A 17,747-nucleotide genomic window follows, 5' to 3' on the forward strand; every position below is an offset into this window, starting at 1 on the left:
CCTGTCTTCCTGACACCACCTTGTCCCTACTACTTATTACCTATATAAGGTTTAGGTCATTTATTGTGCATTCCCTTCTTACCTTCTACTTGCTGACAAGGTTTTTGTAGCCTTCTTGCATGTCTGTGCCTTTATATTCACTCTTTTTAGGGATTTATTAGAAAGAAACTATGATTTCCTGACCTTGAAGAGGGTAGGTCACTCAGCACGGATGCTGCTCAAGTCAAAACAGGTTTAAGGCTTCACGTAGCCTTAAGTTTATACTAAGTTAAACCCAGTTAAAAGGTAACATCAGAGAACCAGCTCAAACAGCCACATCTCACCTTAAATGTGCCATGGACAGATGTCCTCAGAGTTTCATAATCCAAGGAGTACAGGTTTTAATTCATTGCCATTGATCCCTGCAGTTAATTGCATCTTGTCTTCCAGCAGCCAATTCCTCCTCTTCCCAGCAAGAGGGTTCATTTTATAACATGTCTGGGATGCTTAATAGCATGAAACACTCTCTGGATATGCTTTTGAACGCTATCAACCAAGTTGTCCATAACTTTGATAGAGCTGCTAGTTTGCATCCACACTAGAGAGCTAAGGAGGAAGGGAAGGTCTCCTTCAACCTCGTGGAGGGAGCTGTGCCTTTGCCTTCCACAAAGGCTGGCTTTAAAAGCTAGGAATAAAATCAGCCCTTACATAGCTCCAGGATAAAGATCTTCCAAGAGGCTACTCACAGAAGAGCATGGCAATTATATCTCAGCAAACTGTAGGATTAAAGTATCACTCAGGGAATGGGAAAATAAAGGATATTTAGCAATATTTAACATCCGGATATTTAAACCATTAGGAGATGTTCACCTCGAAGATATTTAAGCCTGTATGATCCCAACACAGCCAAGATATGTACTAGAGCTTTGTCGAAAGCTCCCTTAAAAGCTCTATCATCATTCACTAACCCCTTTGAGCAACGTGGTCTAGTGGAAGGTGCCCCTGCCCGTGGCAGAGGGTTGGAACTGGGTGAGCTTTAAGATCCCTTCCCACCCAAACCATTCTATGATTCAATGATGTTGATTCTATGATTCAGTAGGGCTGGAACTAGATGATCTTTAAGGTTCTTTCCAACCCAAACTACTATATGATTCTGTGATAAAGTCAAGGACCCAGAGCTGCGGTCTCCCAGGACCACAGAAGACAAGGACAACATCCACTGTCAGGAGATGGGATATTGGGCTACTAAACCTTTGCTTCAACTTGCTATAAACAACCCTATTCCAATTCCTTTTCCTCCTGAACTCATGCCTCAGCCCAAGCCTAGGGCATTATATCCCTCAAACAGATGCAGTGGTTTCATGCCAGTCCAGATTCCCAGCCAAAGTTAATCCCCAGCGTTGCTCAGGAATGATGTTCCTAGCCCTTCACACCTACCATCTCATGGAGAGTGTGAACTAAAAAGCAGGGCAGCTGATACAACCCCAAACTCCCGCTTTATTCCCCATTTCAAGGGGCTGAGCTCCTTCTCAGGGAGGTGGCTGGCTGGCTGGCTTCAGGATACCACACCTCAGGGTTTGAAAGCCTCCATGATGCAATTCTGCAGCAAATCCCAACTGAGACAGGGGATTTTTAGGGTTTAACCATAAAATACAACAATCTGAGCAAGGTGCATACCATAATCATATAAATTCACTGGAGGAGCACACTAACATACCTGGGAGACAGTTTTGGGATCTTAACATGGTATAGTATAGTAATATATATATATTATACATAGCCTTATACTAATTACAAGCAACAGATCACCATATACCTTCTATAATTTCAAATCTCTGGCTAAACCCCATTGGATCTCTATTTGTAAAACAGTGCAGTGGGAATGAAGTAGAAATTACCCCAATTATTCCTAATTTCAGTGCTATGTCTTTGAGATGAACACACACACACACAGGGATCTCCTCACTTTGGGTTAAATCCTGCACGCCTGTACTCAGAACTGTAGGTCAGCACTCTGAGTGCTGACTTTAAGTTGTCAATATACTGAAGGATCAAGGGAAATAAAATAGTATTCTAGAGCAAAGACAGTGTTTTGTTAAAAAACACATTCTGCTGCTAGGCAGCCAGCAGCCACCTGAAACTGAGTTCAATGAGTAGAGACAAGATGAAAGCAGGGATGTGACAGACACTTCCCTGCCACACAGACACCAAAGCCAAAGGCCCACTTCGGGATGGGATCCAAAAATGCTGAGATAATCATAGAATGGGTTGTGTTGGAAGGGACCTTAAAGCTCATCCAGTTCCAACGCCCTGCTACAGGCAGGGACACCTTCCACTAGAGCAGGTTGCTCCAAGCTCCTGTGTCCAACCTGGCCTTGAACACTGCCAGGGATGGGGCTTCTCTGGGCACCCTGTGCCAGCGCCTCAGCACCCTCACAGGGAAGAGCTTCTGCCTCAGAGCTCATCTCAATCTCCCCTCTGGCAGGTTAAAGCCATTCCCCTTGTCCTGTCCCTACAGGCCCTTGTCCAAAGCCCCTCTCCAGGTTTCCTGGAGCCCCTTTAGGCACTGGAGCTGCTCTAAGGTGTCCCCTTCAGGAGCCTTCTCTTCTCCAGGCTGCCCCAGCCCAGCTCTCTCAGCCTGGCTCCAGAGCAGAGCTGCTCCAGCCCTCGCAGCAGCTCCGGGGCCTCCTCTGGCCTCGCTCCAACAGCTCCACATCCCTCTTGTGTTGCGAGTCCCAGAGATGGACACAGTGTTCTAGGTAATCCCAAGCGTTAATGATTTCTACCCTACAGGATAGTCTGAAAAGGATTATGAGCAGAGAAAGCAGCACTCAGATCACAGTTCTGTGGGTGGAGGGAGATACATGAATCATCAATAACCTTTAATTACTTCAGTGTGCAGATTTGCAGCCTTCCCCAGTAGCCTCTGCAGGTCCAGTTCCCAAGCTGACAAATTCTCCAAAATGAATCCAACTCCAGAACACCTGTTCATGGCACTAGCTTATTAAATACACTGCTCTAGCCTCAATTTTCCCCATTTAGGCATTTTGCATCTTTCATTTCTGAGAAAGGGACAAAGAAGGGAATCAGAATTCAAGTGTTAAGTAGTTGGGCTTTAAGTAGTTGGGCTTGTTCAGCCTGGAGAAGAGAAGGCTCCAGGGAGACCTTGGAGCAGCTCCCGGTGCCTGAAAGGGCTAGTGGAACTGCTTGCAACTGGATGAGCTTTAAGGTGCCTTCCAACCCAAACCATCCTGTGATTCGCTCTTACTTTAGTGAGTCAAGGTTTCTTCCAAGCAAATGGACAGGTCTGTATCCATTTGAATCCTTTTAGCAATAGAGAAAATACAAAAATCTGTAGATGTACTTTTGGATACTCCTGGCATATGTCTCTCCATCTGCACTTGGAGCACGTGGATGTGGCTAAAAACACACTTGCAGATAACGCTGTATAAATTTTCCCCCTGTACAGTGCAAATATCATTCATTAAGACTTTTAAGTAGGGGAAAAAAACCAACCTTTTGGGGTATAATTTTGCAGGGATATTGACATAAAAAACAAGTCTACTTGGGTACTACAGACAAATCTTGTGTCTGGTAGTTTAACTGCATGATTCAAAGCATCCTACCAGTGCCTGATGACAAGGCAAGCCTTCAGAATGGAAACAGGCTCACTCTGCACTAGCTTGGAGATCTGCAAACATTATGTATAACTGTCCATATAGTCAATAATGAAAGAAAACTACTTCATTTTGGCACCCTGGAGTGAGGTGGTCCAAGCTAGATAAATAGGCTGAGCTTAAGAGTTGTCCCCTCTGTTTCAGATCCCGCTGTGAATGGCCACAGAATGGTTTAGGTTGGAAAGGACCTTAAAGCTCATCCAGTTCCAAGCAGTTCCAGTAGCCCCTTTAGGCACTGGAGCTGCTCTAAGGTCTCCCCTTCAGGAGCCTTCTCTTCTCCAGGCTGCCCCAGCCCAGCTCTCTCAGCCTGGCACCAGAGCAGAGCTGCTCCAGCCCTCGCAGCAGCTCCGGAGCCTCCTCTGGACTTGCTCCAACAGCTCCACGTCCCTCTTGTGTTGGGGGCCCCAGAGCTGGACACAGTATTCCAGATGGGAGTAATAGGCAGGAACATTTACAGTTAGTACTATGGAATGTTCACAATACACCTATAAGCACTGACCACGTGAAATGAGGCTGCCACAGCGAAATGAATACAACCTGTGGCTTAGGTCTGGATCAGATGCTTCCTACACAGAGGAGCATCAGACAGCAGAGAGTTCTGCTGCCAAACCTGTTCCTCCTGCACACCAACCTTGGTTTCTAGCAAGGGTTTGTATTAGTTCTCCTGTTTGGAGTATCATCTTCTCAGAAGACAACCTGGGGATGACAGAACAATGCAGTGAGGGGAAAACCAGGGCTTATTTCATGTTCCTCCCATAGGTCTCTCCACATAAGTCCTCCTCAACCTCATTCTCTGGTCTGCTTTAAGCAGTAAAGTCATGCCTGGAAACAAGGTTGACTGTTTTCAACCTCCAGTACCAAACCCTACCTTTTGACACTGTTAAGAACTCAGAGAAAAGCCCTTTTTGTCAGGGATCTTGCCTCAGCTTGGAAGCCCATCCCATGGTAGAACACATTCTGGGTAAGGCAGGCTTTGTACCTTCTCAATAACCCCAATTAATACATTCAGAACAAGTCTCCTCTTCCTACAGAACTTATTCCCACCTTTGTCTGTGATGAAAAACCCTGTCCAAGCACCTTCTCCCTTCCAGCTGAAGAAGGAAGGTGCAATGCTTAGGTGAGCACAAGCTTGACAGGAAAATAATTGCTGCAGAGGCACTTGTCATGGTTTGAAGTTCGAGGCACATTACTCACCTTGAACAAAAGCCTAGAGAACTTCCTATTAGATAAGACAAAAAGATGTATAAAACCAGAAAATGTGCTAAAGTGTTCTCCAAACCACTGTTTCCTTCCCAGGGAGGGATATTTTTTGAGCACGTGCTGCACCTACTTCCCTATATCTGATCCGCAGCCACGCTACAACATGAATTCTTCAAGGTGACATTCAGGAGATGTTAGATCTGCAGAAATGGAAAGGGAAAAGAAAAAGCTTCTAAATGAAAGCAGCGTTGATGTATTCATTTGAAATTTTGCCTCACAGCCTGACAGATTCAACAGCAACTCTTGGAAATGGCACAGAAGGTGGAAGTAGGGAAGCGAATGCTCTCTGCAGCCTTGGATGGGGCAGGGGTGGAATGAAAGTCCTTTTAAGCTGAAATTAAAGCAAAATAAAGAGTTTCCTCTATTGTTTTGCTGCCCCACTGCTGAATTTCACAAAGCCACACTCAATTAGGGACATACTCATTGTGATGCTACTCTGGTACTTGCAGACTGGGGGACTCCTAAGGCAGCAGTGCAAGACCTCCACACCAGAGGAGACCATCATGACCCATCATAGAATGGTTTGGGTTGGAAAGGACCTTAAGATCATCCAGTTCCAACCCCCTGCCATGGGCAGGGATGCCTCACACTAGACCATGTCACCCAAGGCTCTGTCCAGCCTGGCCTTGAACACTGGCAGGGTTCATGCAGAACCTTGATCAAGCAGAGGTTCTCATCCACACACAGCACAGCCTGCCTCAGGAAACCCCATGGAGGTCCAGCACCTCACCATCAGTGCTGCACGACTTCTGCACCAGAGCTGGAATGTCATTATGGCAGCTCAGAGCATGACGAGAGCAAATGTCCAGAAAGAGACCTTTGATGGCTGTTGTTCTGCCAGTCCCAATGCATAACTGGATGGAAATGCTTCTAAATTGTTGCCTTCCAATACTTAAGAAGGGCTTATAAGAAAGATGGGGTCATACTTTTTAGTAGGACCTGGAGTGATAGGACAAAGGGGAATGGCTTTAACCTGCCAGAGGGGAGGTTGAGATGAGCTCTGAGGCAGAAGTTCTTCCCTGTGAGGGTGCTGAGGCGCTGGCACAGGGTGCCCAGAGAAGCTGTGGCTGCCCCATCCCTGGCAGTGTTCAAGGCCAGGTTGGACACAGGGGCTTGGAGCAACCTGCTCTAGTGGAAGGTGTCCCTGCCCGTGGCAGGGGTTGGAACTGGATGAGCTTTAAGGTCCCTTCCAACCCAAACCATTCCATGATTCTATATATTGCCATGAAGGAGAAAGGCAGGAAACCCACCAGGGATGTTGGAAAGGGGTTTCAAACCAGTCAGACCTCAGCATCCTTCCTACCTTGGACAGAAAACCGTATTAAGAAAAAGCTTGCCATGTGGATGGCTCCTTTAGGTGTTCAGCTATGGATGTCCTTGAGAGACAACTACCAGCAGCTTGAGGTAGCTTCTGACTTGAGCAACCTCTTGCTCTCCTCCCCACACTCCCTTCCCCAGACAGCCACTGGATTTAACTCCAGCGAGGGCCAAAACATGATCTCAACTCCAATAAACAGCCCAAACAGCAAGTAGCAGCAGTCACGGGTAGCCAAACAGATGAAAGCAGGGAATCCAAGTCCAGCAGCCTCAGCAAACAACCTGCTTTATACTTATTCCACCCAAATCCCATTGCTTTCCTAGGAAGAAAACCACACGCCTCGCCAAGAGCCTGCTGATCTGGTCAGAGATGAGTGTAACACAAATTCCTCATCTCCTCTGCTCCCAACAGTCGTTATTCTGCTTGTTTGTCTTTGTCTTTTTCCTCTAATTCTTTCCAAATGTTCCTGACCGCATTAAATGCTGCCAGAGTCAGAGGAGTTTGTGTTTTTGTTGTATTATTACTTTTAAAGCCTTGGCCACTGCAGCACAATGAGAAGGTTCTACAGGATTTCTCCTGTCCCTGCCTTTGAGGGGCTGTGGATTCACAGATGCACACACATTAGATTAAAGGCAGCAAAGCAGCTTATGAAGCAGAAACAACAGCAGCCAGGAAGCCAACTTCAGGACTCAGAAAGTACTTAAGAGACAGCTTAATTACTAATAAAACTGATGATACATCTGCACATCCTCCAAAGCCTTGCGCTGCTTGAGCTGCGTTCCTCGCAGTGAGTAATCTAACAGATGGACACCAAAAAACAACCAAACCAAACCCAACGCCAGCAGAACCAAAGGAAGCAAAACAGGCTCTTCAAGAAGCAGCATTTTGCCTTTCGAGCCCAAACTTCATGTCTCAGCACACTGCTGTTGCTGCTTCATTCCTAGTCCTTTAAAGGATTTAGACTTCAAAGAAGGATTATTTGGTCTAAATAACCTGGACAGACCGTGGGTTGACTTATAGAGTTAGGGAATGGCTTGGGTTGGAAGGGACCTTAAAGCTCATCCAGCTCCAACCCCCTGCCACAGGCAGGGACACCTTCCACTAGAGCAGGTTGCTCCAAGCCCCTGTGTCCAACCTGGCCTTGAACACTGCCAGGGATGGGGCAGCCACAGCTTCTCTGGGCACCCTGTGCCAGCGCCTCAGCACCCTCACAGGGAACAACTTCTGCCTTATCTCCAACCTAAATCTCCCGTTTCAGTTTGAACCCATCATCCCTTGTCCTATCGCTGCAGTCCCTGATGAAGAGTCCCTCTCCAGCGTTCTTGAAGACCCCTTCAGACTTAAGCAACCTGAATCCTACCCTTATATCCACACACCCTATTGCCCATCCTTCTCTTCTGGAAGGGAAACTGTCACATCACAGTCAATAAGCGATTGCACTTTTCCATCCAGTGCAATGACCTCTCCCAACTGTGTGTGAAGCGCTCTCAGGCTTGCAAGAAACACCACGGAAAGATCAATAAAGATCATAAACCTACAGCTCCAGTCGGCAGGGCAACGTTTGTGGATGGTGAAAAGCTTGGGTTTCCAAACACGTTGCCTGTGGAAGTCATTTACATTCAAGCAGAGCTCAGAGCAGAGAGGGAAGATCAATACGAATGCAACGAGGCAGACAGAGAAATGTCATCACCTCGGGAAGAGGCAGCCCAGAAACCGCATGCATCCGACAAGAGCACAAATGGACCAGACGTGTAATTTCTGGAGGGGCTACGCCACAAAGACAGCACTTAGCTTCAACTCTGACATGTTTGTATGCTGCTTGGTGGTAAAGGAGGAGGGGATGACATGGTCAAAACCAGAGAGATGGGCCAGAGAGATGAGATCCCAGAGTCCAGTATGATTTTACTCCATGACTAGTGAAACATCCAGGTCTCTTCTCTTCCCATCTGTAGAATGGGGACAGCAACGGTTGGAAGAGAAGGTTGCACGGAGACCTTAGAGCAGCTCCAGTGCCTAAAGGGGCTCCAGGAAACCTGGAGAGGGGCTTTGGACAAGGGATGGAGGGACAGGACAAGGGGAATGGCTTTAACCTGCCAGAGGGGAGATTGAGATGAGCTCTTAGGCAGAAGTTGTTCCCTGTGAGGGTGCTGAGGCGCTGGCACAGGGTGCCCAGAGAAGCTGTGGCTGCCCCATCCCTGGCAGTGTTCAAGGCCAGGCTGGAGCAGCTTCAAGACCCTTTCCCACCGAAACCATTCCATACACAGATGCACAATATACCCATCCTACAGCAAGGTCAGAAACTCTAAGTTCTGATGCTGCAGTTTTATCCAGTACATCCTGAGGTTTCTACTCTAAATTACAACCCCCAGACCCTACACATGGCACTATAAAAAGAGGAGACTTCAAATCACCTTTAGGTCCGGTATCAACTGATCCAAGCCTGGCTGTGTTACTGGTGGCCAGGACACCAGCCAACCCGCTGGCATTCTTCCTCTTTGCCACATTCAAGCCCAGATATCACTTATCCCTGCTCCTTACACCTTCCCTTCATCCCAGCAAGGGCTTTCTTCAGAGTCAAAACGTGCTTTAAAGAGTCAGCAAACTTGAACATCAGCCAGAAGTCAAAATCTCCGCTCCATACCTGAAACATAACTTCCAATCACTGTTCAATCCAGGAACAAACCCTTCCAGGATCACCCTGTCTGTAAAATATAATAAGCAAAACCTTCTCTCCCTCTGACAGCCTATTTCAGGCCTCATTGGCTGAGAGTTTTATGAGATGTTAATCAACAATCAGAAATTTCCACATCTTTCACTGCAGGAAGAGAGGTTTCTGCTCTCTAAATTACACCGCTGGGTCACTACACGTCACAGTTCACGAGCCCTCTCCTCCCATTCCCATCTCCTTCCCACTTATTGTTTAAAAGCACTTTAACAAGTTGAAAACAGTATTTTTAATTCGATTTTTCATTTCATTTTTCATTTCACAATGCGGAGATGAGGATCTCAGTTGCCTGCTCATCAGCTGGGGTGGTGCTGAAAGTCATACAATGGTTTGGGTTGGAAGAGACCTTACAGCTCATCCAGTTCCAACCCCCTGCCACGGGCAGGGACACCTTCCACTAGAGCAGGTTGCTCCAAGCCCCTGTGTCCAACCTGGCCTTGAACACTGCCAGGGATGGGGCAGCCACAGCTTCTCTGGGCACCCTGTGCCAGCGCTTCACCACCCTCACAGGGAAGAGCTTCTGCCTTACATCCAGTCTGAACTTCCCCTGTTTCAGTTTGAACCCATCACCCCTTGTCCTATCACTCCAGTCCCCGATGAAGGTCCCTCTCCAGCATCCTTGTAGCCCCCTTCAGACACTGGAAGCTGCTCTGAGGTCTCCACGCAGCTTCTCTTCTCCAGGATGAACAGCCCCAACTTTCTCAGCCTGTCTCCATATTGAAGGTGCTCCAGCCCCCTAAAGCCAGAGCAATGTGTTGGACTCCTTAAAAATGAGGCATCCATAAGGACTGCCTCTTGCAGAGCTGTTTCTGAGTACATTTAAAGGGCAGGAAGAGCCCCAGCAGCAAGACAAAGAGAATAAATACAATCACCAGATCTATTAAGGTCAGAGAAACAGCAAGGGATGAAGAACCTGAGAAACGAGGCACCTCCTGTTGTAACAGCACAATGTGGTTCTTTCACTTCCAGCCAGGAACTGGGCAGAGCAAACCAGCTTTGGGGGTTCCTGGGAGCAGTTTCAGGAGGAATTCCAAGGGCATGGTGTAGATGCTATCTGGAGAGTGCTCCACTTCTTCCTCTCAGCACCTGAAGGACGTTTATCCCTTGCTTGTGTCTTGGAATTAAAAATAGCCAGCCTGGATTAAACGCCAAGTGGGAAAAGAGCAGGATTACAGCAGAAACGTTTCTTTTTGAGAAGAGGAAGAGGAAAGGTCTCTTCCTTTCTAGCTTCAATGCGTTATCTAGAGCATGTAAGGGAATAATCACTGAAGCAAAAAAGCAGGAGGGAAAGCATCGCTGCTGAGGAGAGGAAGAAGAAATTAGTTGCTCTGGAAGGAAGAGGTCATGGTGACATTTGCAATGATCTTCAGCAGCAGCCAGAATGACGTTCTTGCTGATATTTATTGTCTAGGCTAAGCATGTCCAAAGCAGCATTCCATAAAAACGCTGCTGTACAGTGACAGTGGGCACAGGCAAGCCTAAAAACCTGACACAGGATGATTTATGGTCCATCCCCCAGAGCCAAGCCCCTCCACAGAGCTGCTGCAGCATCGGGGAACTTGCAGCCCTACAACATTATACATCAATTTTAGTCCTGGAATCAGCCCAGTTCCTACAGACTGGGTTTTATTTGGTGGTTTCATTAAAGGTTGTTGGGTTTTGTTTGTTTAAAACTGTGTATATTCATAGCATCCTGGAATGGTTTGTGTTGGAAGGGAACTTAAAGCTCCTCCAGCTCCAACCCCTACCACGGGCAGGGACACCTTCCACTAGAGCAGGTTGCTCCAAGCCCCTGTGTCCAACCTAGCCTTGAACACTGCCAGGGATGGGGCAGCCACAGCTTCTCTGGGCACCCTGTGCCAGCACCTCAGGACCCTCACAGGGAAGAGCTTCTGCCTTATATCCAACCTAAATCTCCCCTGTTTCACCTTAAAGCCATGCCCCCCTTGCCAAGTTCACAAGTTACTAGGGGTGAACTAAATTCTTCATCTTTTAGAAGAGGAACAACACACCCCAAGTCTTTGGTCTTAATACAAGTTGATTGCCAGCATGGTTTGAGAACTTGAGCCTTGCCCAAACCGGTCTTAAACCAAGATTCATGAGACACGATGTCTGCTATCTAGATTATAGTTTACCTGGAAACTTCACCTAGGAAAACTTGCCCTGTGTCTTCAGCTTCACCAGCCTAAATGCAGACTGAGGAGTCAGAGCAGGCTGACCCAGGAGAAATAATGGTCAGGTCAGTTGATCTGGACAAAGAAGCCACATCAGGGCATTGCTGGAACAGGAATTTAGGAAGCTGCTCCTTGTTCATCATCTAAAGCAATTACTCTGCAGGGGAAATTGTGTACACCAACATGCTGCATGTTTCTACAGCTCAGGGCTTCAGCCCCACAAACAGTTCCCAGATGACAACTCCCATACAGTGGCAGGAGCTGATAGCACACAGCTTAAAGACTTGGTCAAGACCAAAGTAGGTCATCTTCAAATCCAGGTACAGAACTCTGGATTCACCTAATTCTCTGGGATAGCTCCTCACAAAGCTTTAAACTAGCACAAAGTTAAGATAACTCCCTCCCTGGAGCTCTACCTGAGAGCATCAGGCTCATCTTTAGAGAGGAATTACATGACCTTCTATACTATGAGGGTGCTGAGGCGCTGGCACAGGGTGCCCAGAGAAGCTGTGGCTGCCCCATCCCTGGCAGTGTTCAAGGCCAGGTTGGACACAGGGGCTTGGAGCAACCTGCTCTAGTGGAAGGTGTCCCTGCCCGTGGCAGGGGGTTGGAGCTGGATGAGCTTTAAGGTCCCTTCCAACCCAAACCATTCCAGGATTCTATGATGCTGCCAGAACCAGCTTCAGGATTTTGGAGATTCAGAATCCTAATTGAGAGATGAGCTGTAGAGATCAACCACAGCTCTAAAGATAGAGTTATGTACAAACAGGCTGCTGGGGCTGTCCCAGATTTTCCCAGTTTTTTAATATGAAAGAGGCAGAAGAGCAGCTCCATAAACAGGAATCAAACCAAACACATACCAGATCATGGCAGAGGGACTCTGCCCTTGTGCAGGGCTGTTTGACAACACATGCCCATGAGGTCTGATGTCAAACTGATTGTGATTGTTATTTTCCTATTATTTAGAAGCCAGACATTCCATTATCCTGGAAAGAATCGGAGATTCATCTCCATTACCTAAAACATCTGGAAAATCTACAACTAGTTATAGATTGGAGAATCTTTCTCAACTATCAGGTCTAGGCCCTATATTCCTGCTTGGAGATGATGTTATCTTACCCTTTAACTCATGTAGTTCGAATGCACAATCACAGGTCCCAGATTCCCAATACAGGCTAGGAAGAACAGATTTCCTTTTAAATCAGAATGAAAGGCCATCCGTGCCATCAACACACACAACATGTATCATTGTTTGGACTGGAAAGGGAGCTTAAGCTCATTCAGTTCCAAGCCCCTGCCATGGGAAGGGACACCTTCCACTAGAGCAGGTTGCTCCAAGCCCCTGTGTCCAACCTGGCCTTGAACACTGCCAGGGATGGGGCAGCCACAGCTTCTCTGGGCACCCTGTGCCAGCGCCTCAGCACCCTCACAGGGAACAACTTCTGCCTTAGGTCCAACCTGAACTTCCCCTGTTTCAGTTTGAACCCATCACCCCTTGTCCTACCACTACAGTCCCTGATGAAGAGTCCCTCCCCAGCATCCTTGTAGCCCCCTTCAGACCCTGGAAGCTGCTCTGAGGTCTCCATGCAGCTTCTCTTCTCCAAGCTGAACAGCCCCAGTGTTCTCAGCCTGGCTCCATATGGGAGATGCTTCAGCCCCTGCTCATCCTCGTGGCCTCCTCCTGCATTCTTTAACCCCCTTTTATTCAGCTGCAAACTATGAAGCTTGGGGCTCTTGGCCAACTCGCTGCATCTCTGCCCTCCTGCTCCCTCAGAGCTGCAGCTTAGGGGACACTATGGCATTTCTGCTTCTCTTATTAAGGTGTTCAATGACCTAATTTAAGCCATGTAGACCATGGAATTACAGTTACAGGCTCCTCAAATGAAGTTAACAATAAATCACCAACATTCAGCTGCAAGCACCAATACCAGCACTATTAATTTCATCAGGAGGACAGCACATTGCTCCCTCCCCTCTTTCTAAGCCACTGACAAATCTTGATATCTCGCTAGCAGCTTCCTTTGAAAAGCTCCTTTGAACCCATCTCCAAGCTCTTTTGGAAGAGCTACATGAAGACATCTGGCTCGCAGACAGGCTAGACCTCGGTTTGGCTTGATCTGCAGCAGGAAGAATACAGCAACCATGGATTTCAGTGGGAATACCCCCTCAGAAGCTCCGTTAGCATCAGAGCAGAGACCTCCCTGGAGATTTGAGGGCCTCAGCATCCACCTTTCTGCCCAAAAGAGGAGCACTGAAGTAAGAAGAGCACTGAAACAATCTCTCCCAAGGGTATCCACATAACTCAAGTCATTTGGATTAACATTAAAGAGTCATTTAGACTTGAAAACTAGCCCAGGTACTGCTGGAATGAGCCATCAGCAACCCAAGCTCCAGCACAGAGTTAAAGTAATCCAAATTTAATGGATGGGGGGGTTGGAACTGGATGATCTTAAGGTCATTTCCAACACAAACCATTCCATGATTCTAAATTTGAGGCTGGGAATGTAGCTCTGGATCAAGAGAGCACACGGACCAGCTAACACACAAGAAGTTACTGGCTGGCGATGGGCAAGGATGCCCAAAACCCCATGGGAGATATCTGTGCTCCCCTTTGAGTGAGTGTAACACCCGTAGGTGTCTTGATCCCTCCCTCTTGCACCCATCCTAAGCGATGAGGAAGAAATAGATGTGTTCTCTATGGAAGGGAGAAGCGACGATGTGTACAGCACAGAACAATACTCGGGAAGAGAACTCCAAAAGGGATTTATCAACTACATCTTGTGAGCACAAGCCAAGATCTCCCATCGCCGCCTAATTCACGTCCCCCAAACACCAAATGTCAGCTTCCCCCTCCCCAAAAGCGGCGGCGAGACACTTCCCAGCAGCCAGAGGATGGAGTTGTGAGGGTGTCGCTTCCCCCTTAGCACCAACGAAACCAGCTCTTGGCAACAGATTTGCAGCAAGGTGCAATCACGCTGGGTTTAACCATCATGTGATGTATTAACATTCAGCTGCAGCTACCGCCCGGGGAAGATGCTTCATGGAGGAGATCAACCCACCAACCACCCATGGATGGTAGAAGCAACCTGGTGGCACGAAGCACAGCATCACATCTCGCTTATAACACGGTCCGGAGACACCCAGAAGTGGCACATCCCTGGTCCAAGCCACCTGCTGCTTGCAGGGACCCGAATCTCCCCCCGAGCTCCCCAAATGTGCTTTGGAAAGCATCTTTAGGGGTGTTTCTCCCCCAGCTGCGTGTGCCAGGTGAGGAACCGGAGCACAGCAGCTGCGGGTTTCTCTGTAGAGGTCACTCAAGGGTTGATTCCTGCTATTGCCAAGGAAGGAGGAGGGAAAAATTCCCATCCTGCAGTTTCTGCAGCCGGGGAAGCAGCAGAACAGCGCAGAGAGAGGGAGAAACCCCCCCACACACACGCAGCGGCTACAGCCCCAATTCCAGCACAAACACCACAACTCCAGCATTCCTGCCTGCTCCAGGATCAGCGCATCCCCCCCTCAGCACTGCTGCAGCCCCATCCCTGCCTGCACCCCCTTCCCAGCGCATCCCTGCATCCACACCCACTGGAATGCCACCCTGTCCCCCCCCCCCCCCCCCCCGCCATGCACCCTCCTTCGCTCTGCCACACCTCACACTTCCACACAAATACCTCCCCTGGATGCATCCCGTGGGGAGGGAGGGATCCAGCCCGTGTACGACCCCCCCGCCCAAAGCATCCATAGGGAGCAGGATGGGGTTGGATCCAGCCCTTCCATAACCCCCGCAGGGAGGGATCCAGACCATCCAAAGCCCACCCCATAGGGAGCAGAGGGTGGGATCCAGCCCCCTCCATAATTCCCACTATGGGGAGAAGGGTAGGATCCAGCCCCCCCAATGGGGAGCAGGGAGGGATCTCGGTCCTCCATGGGGAGCAGAAAGTGGGATCCAGCCCCCACCAAGGGGAGCAGGCTGGGAAACAGCCCCCCCCCAAGGGGAGCAGGGTGGGAAACAGCCTCTCCATAGGGAGCAGAGGGTGGGATCCAACCCCCCCTCCCCTTCACCAGCACCCCCCTGGAAATTAGGGTGGGGTTGGGATCCACCCCCCCCCCCGCAATCTCCCTCCTGCATCCAGAAGGAACCAGGGGGGAGCATCCAGACCCCCCCAGTGCACCAAAACCAGAGAGGTGCTGGGATATTCACCCCCCCACCATGCACCCACAGCAGAAGGGTGGGGTTGGGCTCCAAACCTACACCCTGCAGAGCGAAGGGGGATGCTGCTCCCCCCGCCACGACCCCCCAACATCAATGTGGGGCTGAATTGCTCCCTGTAAGGTCTATCCCCCCCCCATATATATGCAGAGAAAACACCCCCTGTCCCCAAAAGACCACAGATACCCCCAAAGTGGGAGCGGTTGGGGGGTATAAACACCCCTCAGAGCCCCTCCAAGAGGTGGGGGCACCCCCATAGCCCCTATAATACCTATGGGGGGGGCAGCTAAGAGCCCCCCAAGGGAGAATAAAGCGGCCCACACCCCCCTCAGCGCCTTACGCCCCCCACCAAGGTTGGTGGGAGCCGCTTATAACGGGGGGCTCAGCCCCGCGCCCCCCTCGGGAGGCCTCAGAGGGTTCGAACCCCCCCCTTAGAGCCCCCCAGCCCCCCCCGCGGTGCCGGTTCTCACCTCTCCGCCATGTTCCCGGCGGTCCTACCGCAGGGCAGCAGCAGCAGCAGCGGCGGCGGTGGTGGTGGTGGTGGTGGTGGCGGCGGCGGCTCCGGTCCCGGTTCGGCCTCCCATGGTCCGTGTCCGTCCCCCCCCCACCCCGGGTAAACGAACCCGCACGGACCCCCCCACCCCCCGGTGCCCCCGGTGACCCCCCGCGGCCGCCCCCCGCCGCCGACTAAGGCCGCCGCCGCCGCCGGCGCGCCCGCGCGCGCCGCGTCCCCGCCGTCACCAGCGACAACGGCCAATGGGGAGCGGCGCAATGGGCGGGGCGTGGATGGCGGGACACGCCCCCCAGCGGATAAAGCCACGCCCACTTTCCCTAAAAGGAAGGGGGGGAGGAGGCGCGGGAGTTGATGGGAATTGTAGTTCGGATGGGGGGGTGCGGGCGCGCATGCGCGGTGGGGCACACGAGTGTGCGCAAAGTGGGGGGGGCTTGCGGTGCACACGCGTGTGCGCGGGGCGGTGCGCACGTGACGGAGGGCCGCGCACAGGTGCGAGGACACGGGTGTGCGCGCGCACGTGCGCTTGTGCGCGGGTACAGCACACGTGTGTACGCAGCGCGCGCACGCGTGTGAGCACGCACGCGGAGGAGCTCCGCATACGTGGAGCCACGTACGTGCACGTGTGCGTGAAGCACGCTGCGCACGCGGCCGCCTCACCCGCGTGGACATACGTGTGTGTGCTCATATCCGTGTCGCACGCACGTGAACACGCGTGTGCACGGAGTGCAGACGCGTGCAAGTGATACATGTGCGAGTACATGCCACGCACGCATCTGCTCCCTGCTTATGCAAGTGCCTGTACGCAGCACGCGCTTTACTGTGCATATATGTGCATGCCAGTTACGTGTAAACACATTAAACATTCATGTGCATGCTGGTTACACTTGTAAACATGGTGCACGTACGTCTGCATGCAGTTTACACGAGTAAACATGGTGCACGTACATGTTCAGGCCAGTTACACATGTAAACACAACACACACGGTGCACATACACGCCTCACACACACATGCACACAGCACATACATGCACACAGTACCTACATGCACACTGCTTGCATGTCTGCTGTGCACTCACTTGCACATCTATGTGCACACACGTGAAGATGTGTGTGTATGTGCAGATGCAACTGCATGTAAAGCGCATGTGTGTACACAGTGCACACGCGTGTGTGCATGCAAAGGCTCAAGCCCGGCGTGCAGCCATGTACACACACGTGTGTGTGCAGTACGCTGCACGTGCAGCCAGTTCACTCACATGGACATGTATGAGAATATGTGTGCACAGTGGGCATATGTGTGTGCATATATGTGCAGCACGCACACTAACACACACATGTGTGCACAGACTGCAAACAGGTGGTACATGTGCGTGTACTTGCTACACACGTGTGTGCACCCAGTGTAGGCAGTGCCCTGGAGCACTGTACACAGCACACGATTCAGTGCGCATACATGTTCACACCAGTTACACATGTAATGTGTATATTCATGGTGCATATTCATGTGCATGCTGGTTACACATGTAAGCATGGTTCACATATATGTGCACACTGGTTACACGTGTAAACACTGCACACGTGTTGCATATACACATGCATACATGTGCTGAACCCAGGACAGGTACACAACCTGCACACACGTTGGCACATACATGCACACTGCCTGTGTGTCTACTGTGCACTCACATGCACATATATGTGCACACACAGTAAACATGCATGTTAGCTATACGCACCACGTGGACACATGCACAGTACATACGTGTGTGCACTTACACACTACATAAAGGTGCACAAGGTGCACAGTGCCCATATATATCCACATGCACACACATATGAATATACAACACGCTGCACACACACGTATACACACATGCACATGTACACGCCTA

General features: G+C 50.1%; 1 protein-coding gene across 2 annotated transcripts in view; it reads right to left on the reverse strand.

Annotated features, from left to right (window-relative positions):
• ARHGAP39 (Rho GTPase activating protein 39) overlaps positions 1-16,089 on the reverse strand; it is a 113,669-nt gene extending 97,580 nt beyond the window's left edge. For both annotated transcript variants that reach the window (XM_030478029.1, XM_030478039.1), the window contains exon 1: positions 15,811-16,089. In XM_030478029.1, coding sequence (XP_030333889.1) covers positions 15,811-15,821 — 11 coding nt within the window. In that variant the 5' untranslated portion in view covers positions 15,822-16,089. The remainder of the gene's footprint in view (positions 1-15,810) is intronic.
• Between the last annotated feature and the right edge of the window lie 1,658 nt (positions 16,090-17,747).

This window comes from Strigops habroptila, chromosome 1, assembly GCF_004027225.2.
Source record: "Strigops habroptila isolate Jane chromosome 1, bStrHab1.2.pri, whole genome shotgun sequence".
Taxonomy (NCBI): domain Eukaryota; kingdom Metazoa; phylum Chordata; class Aves; order Psittaciformes; family Psittacidae; genus Strigops; species Strigops habroptila.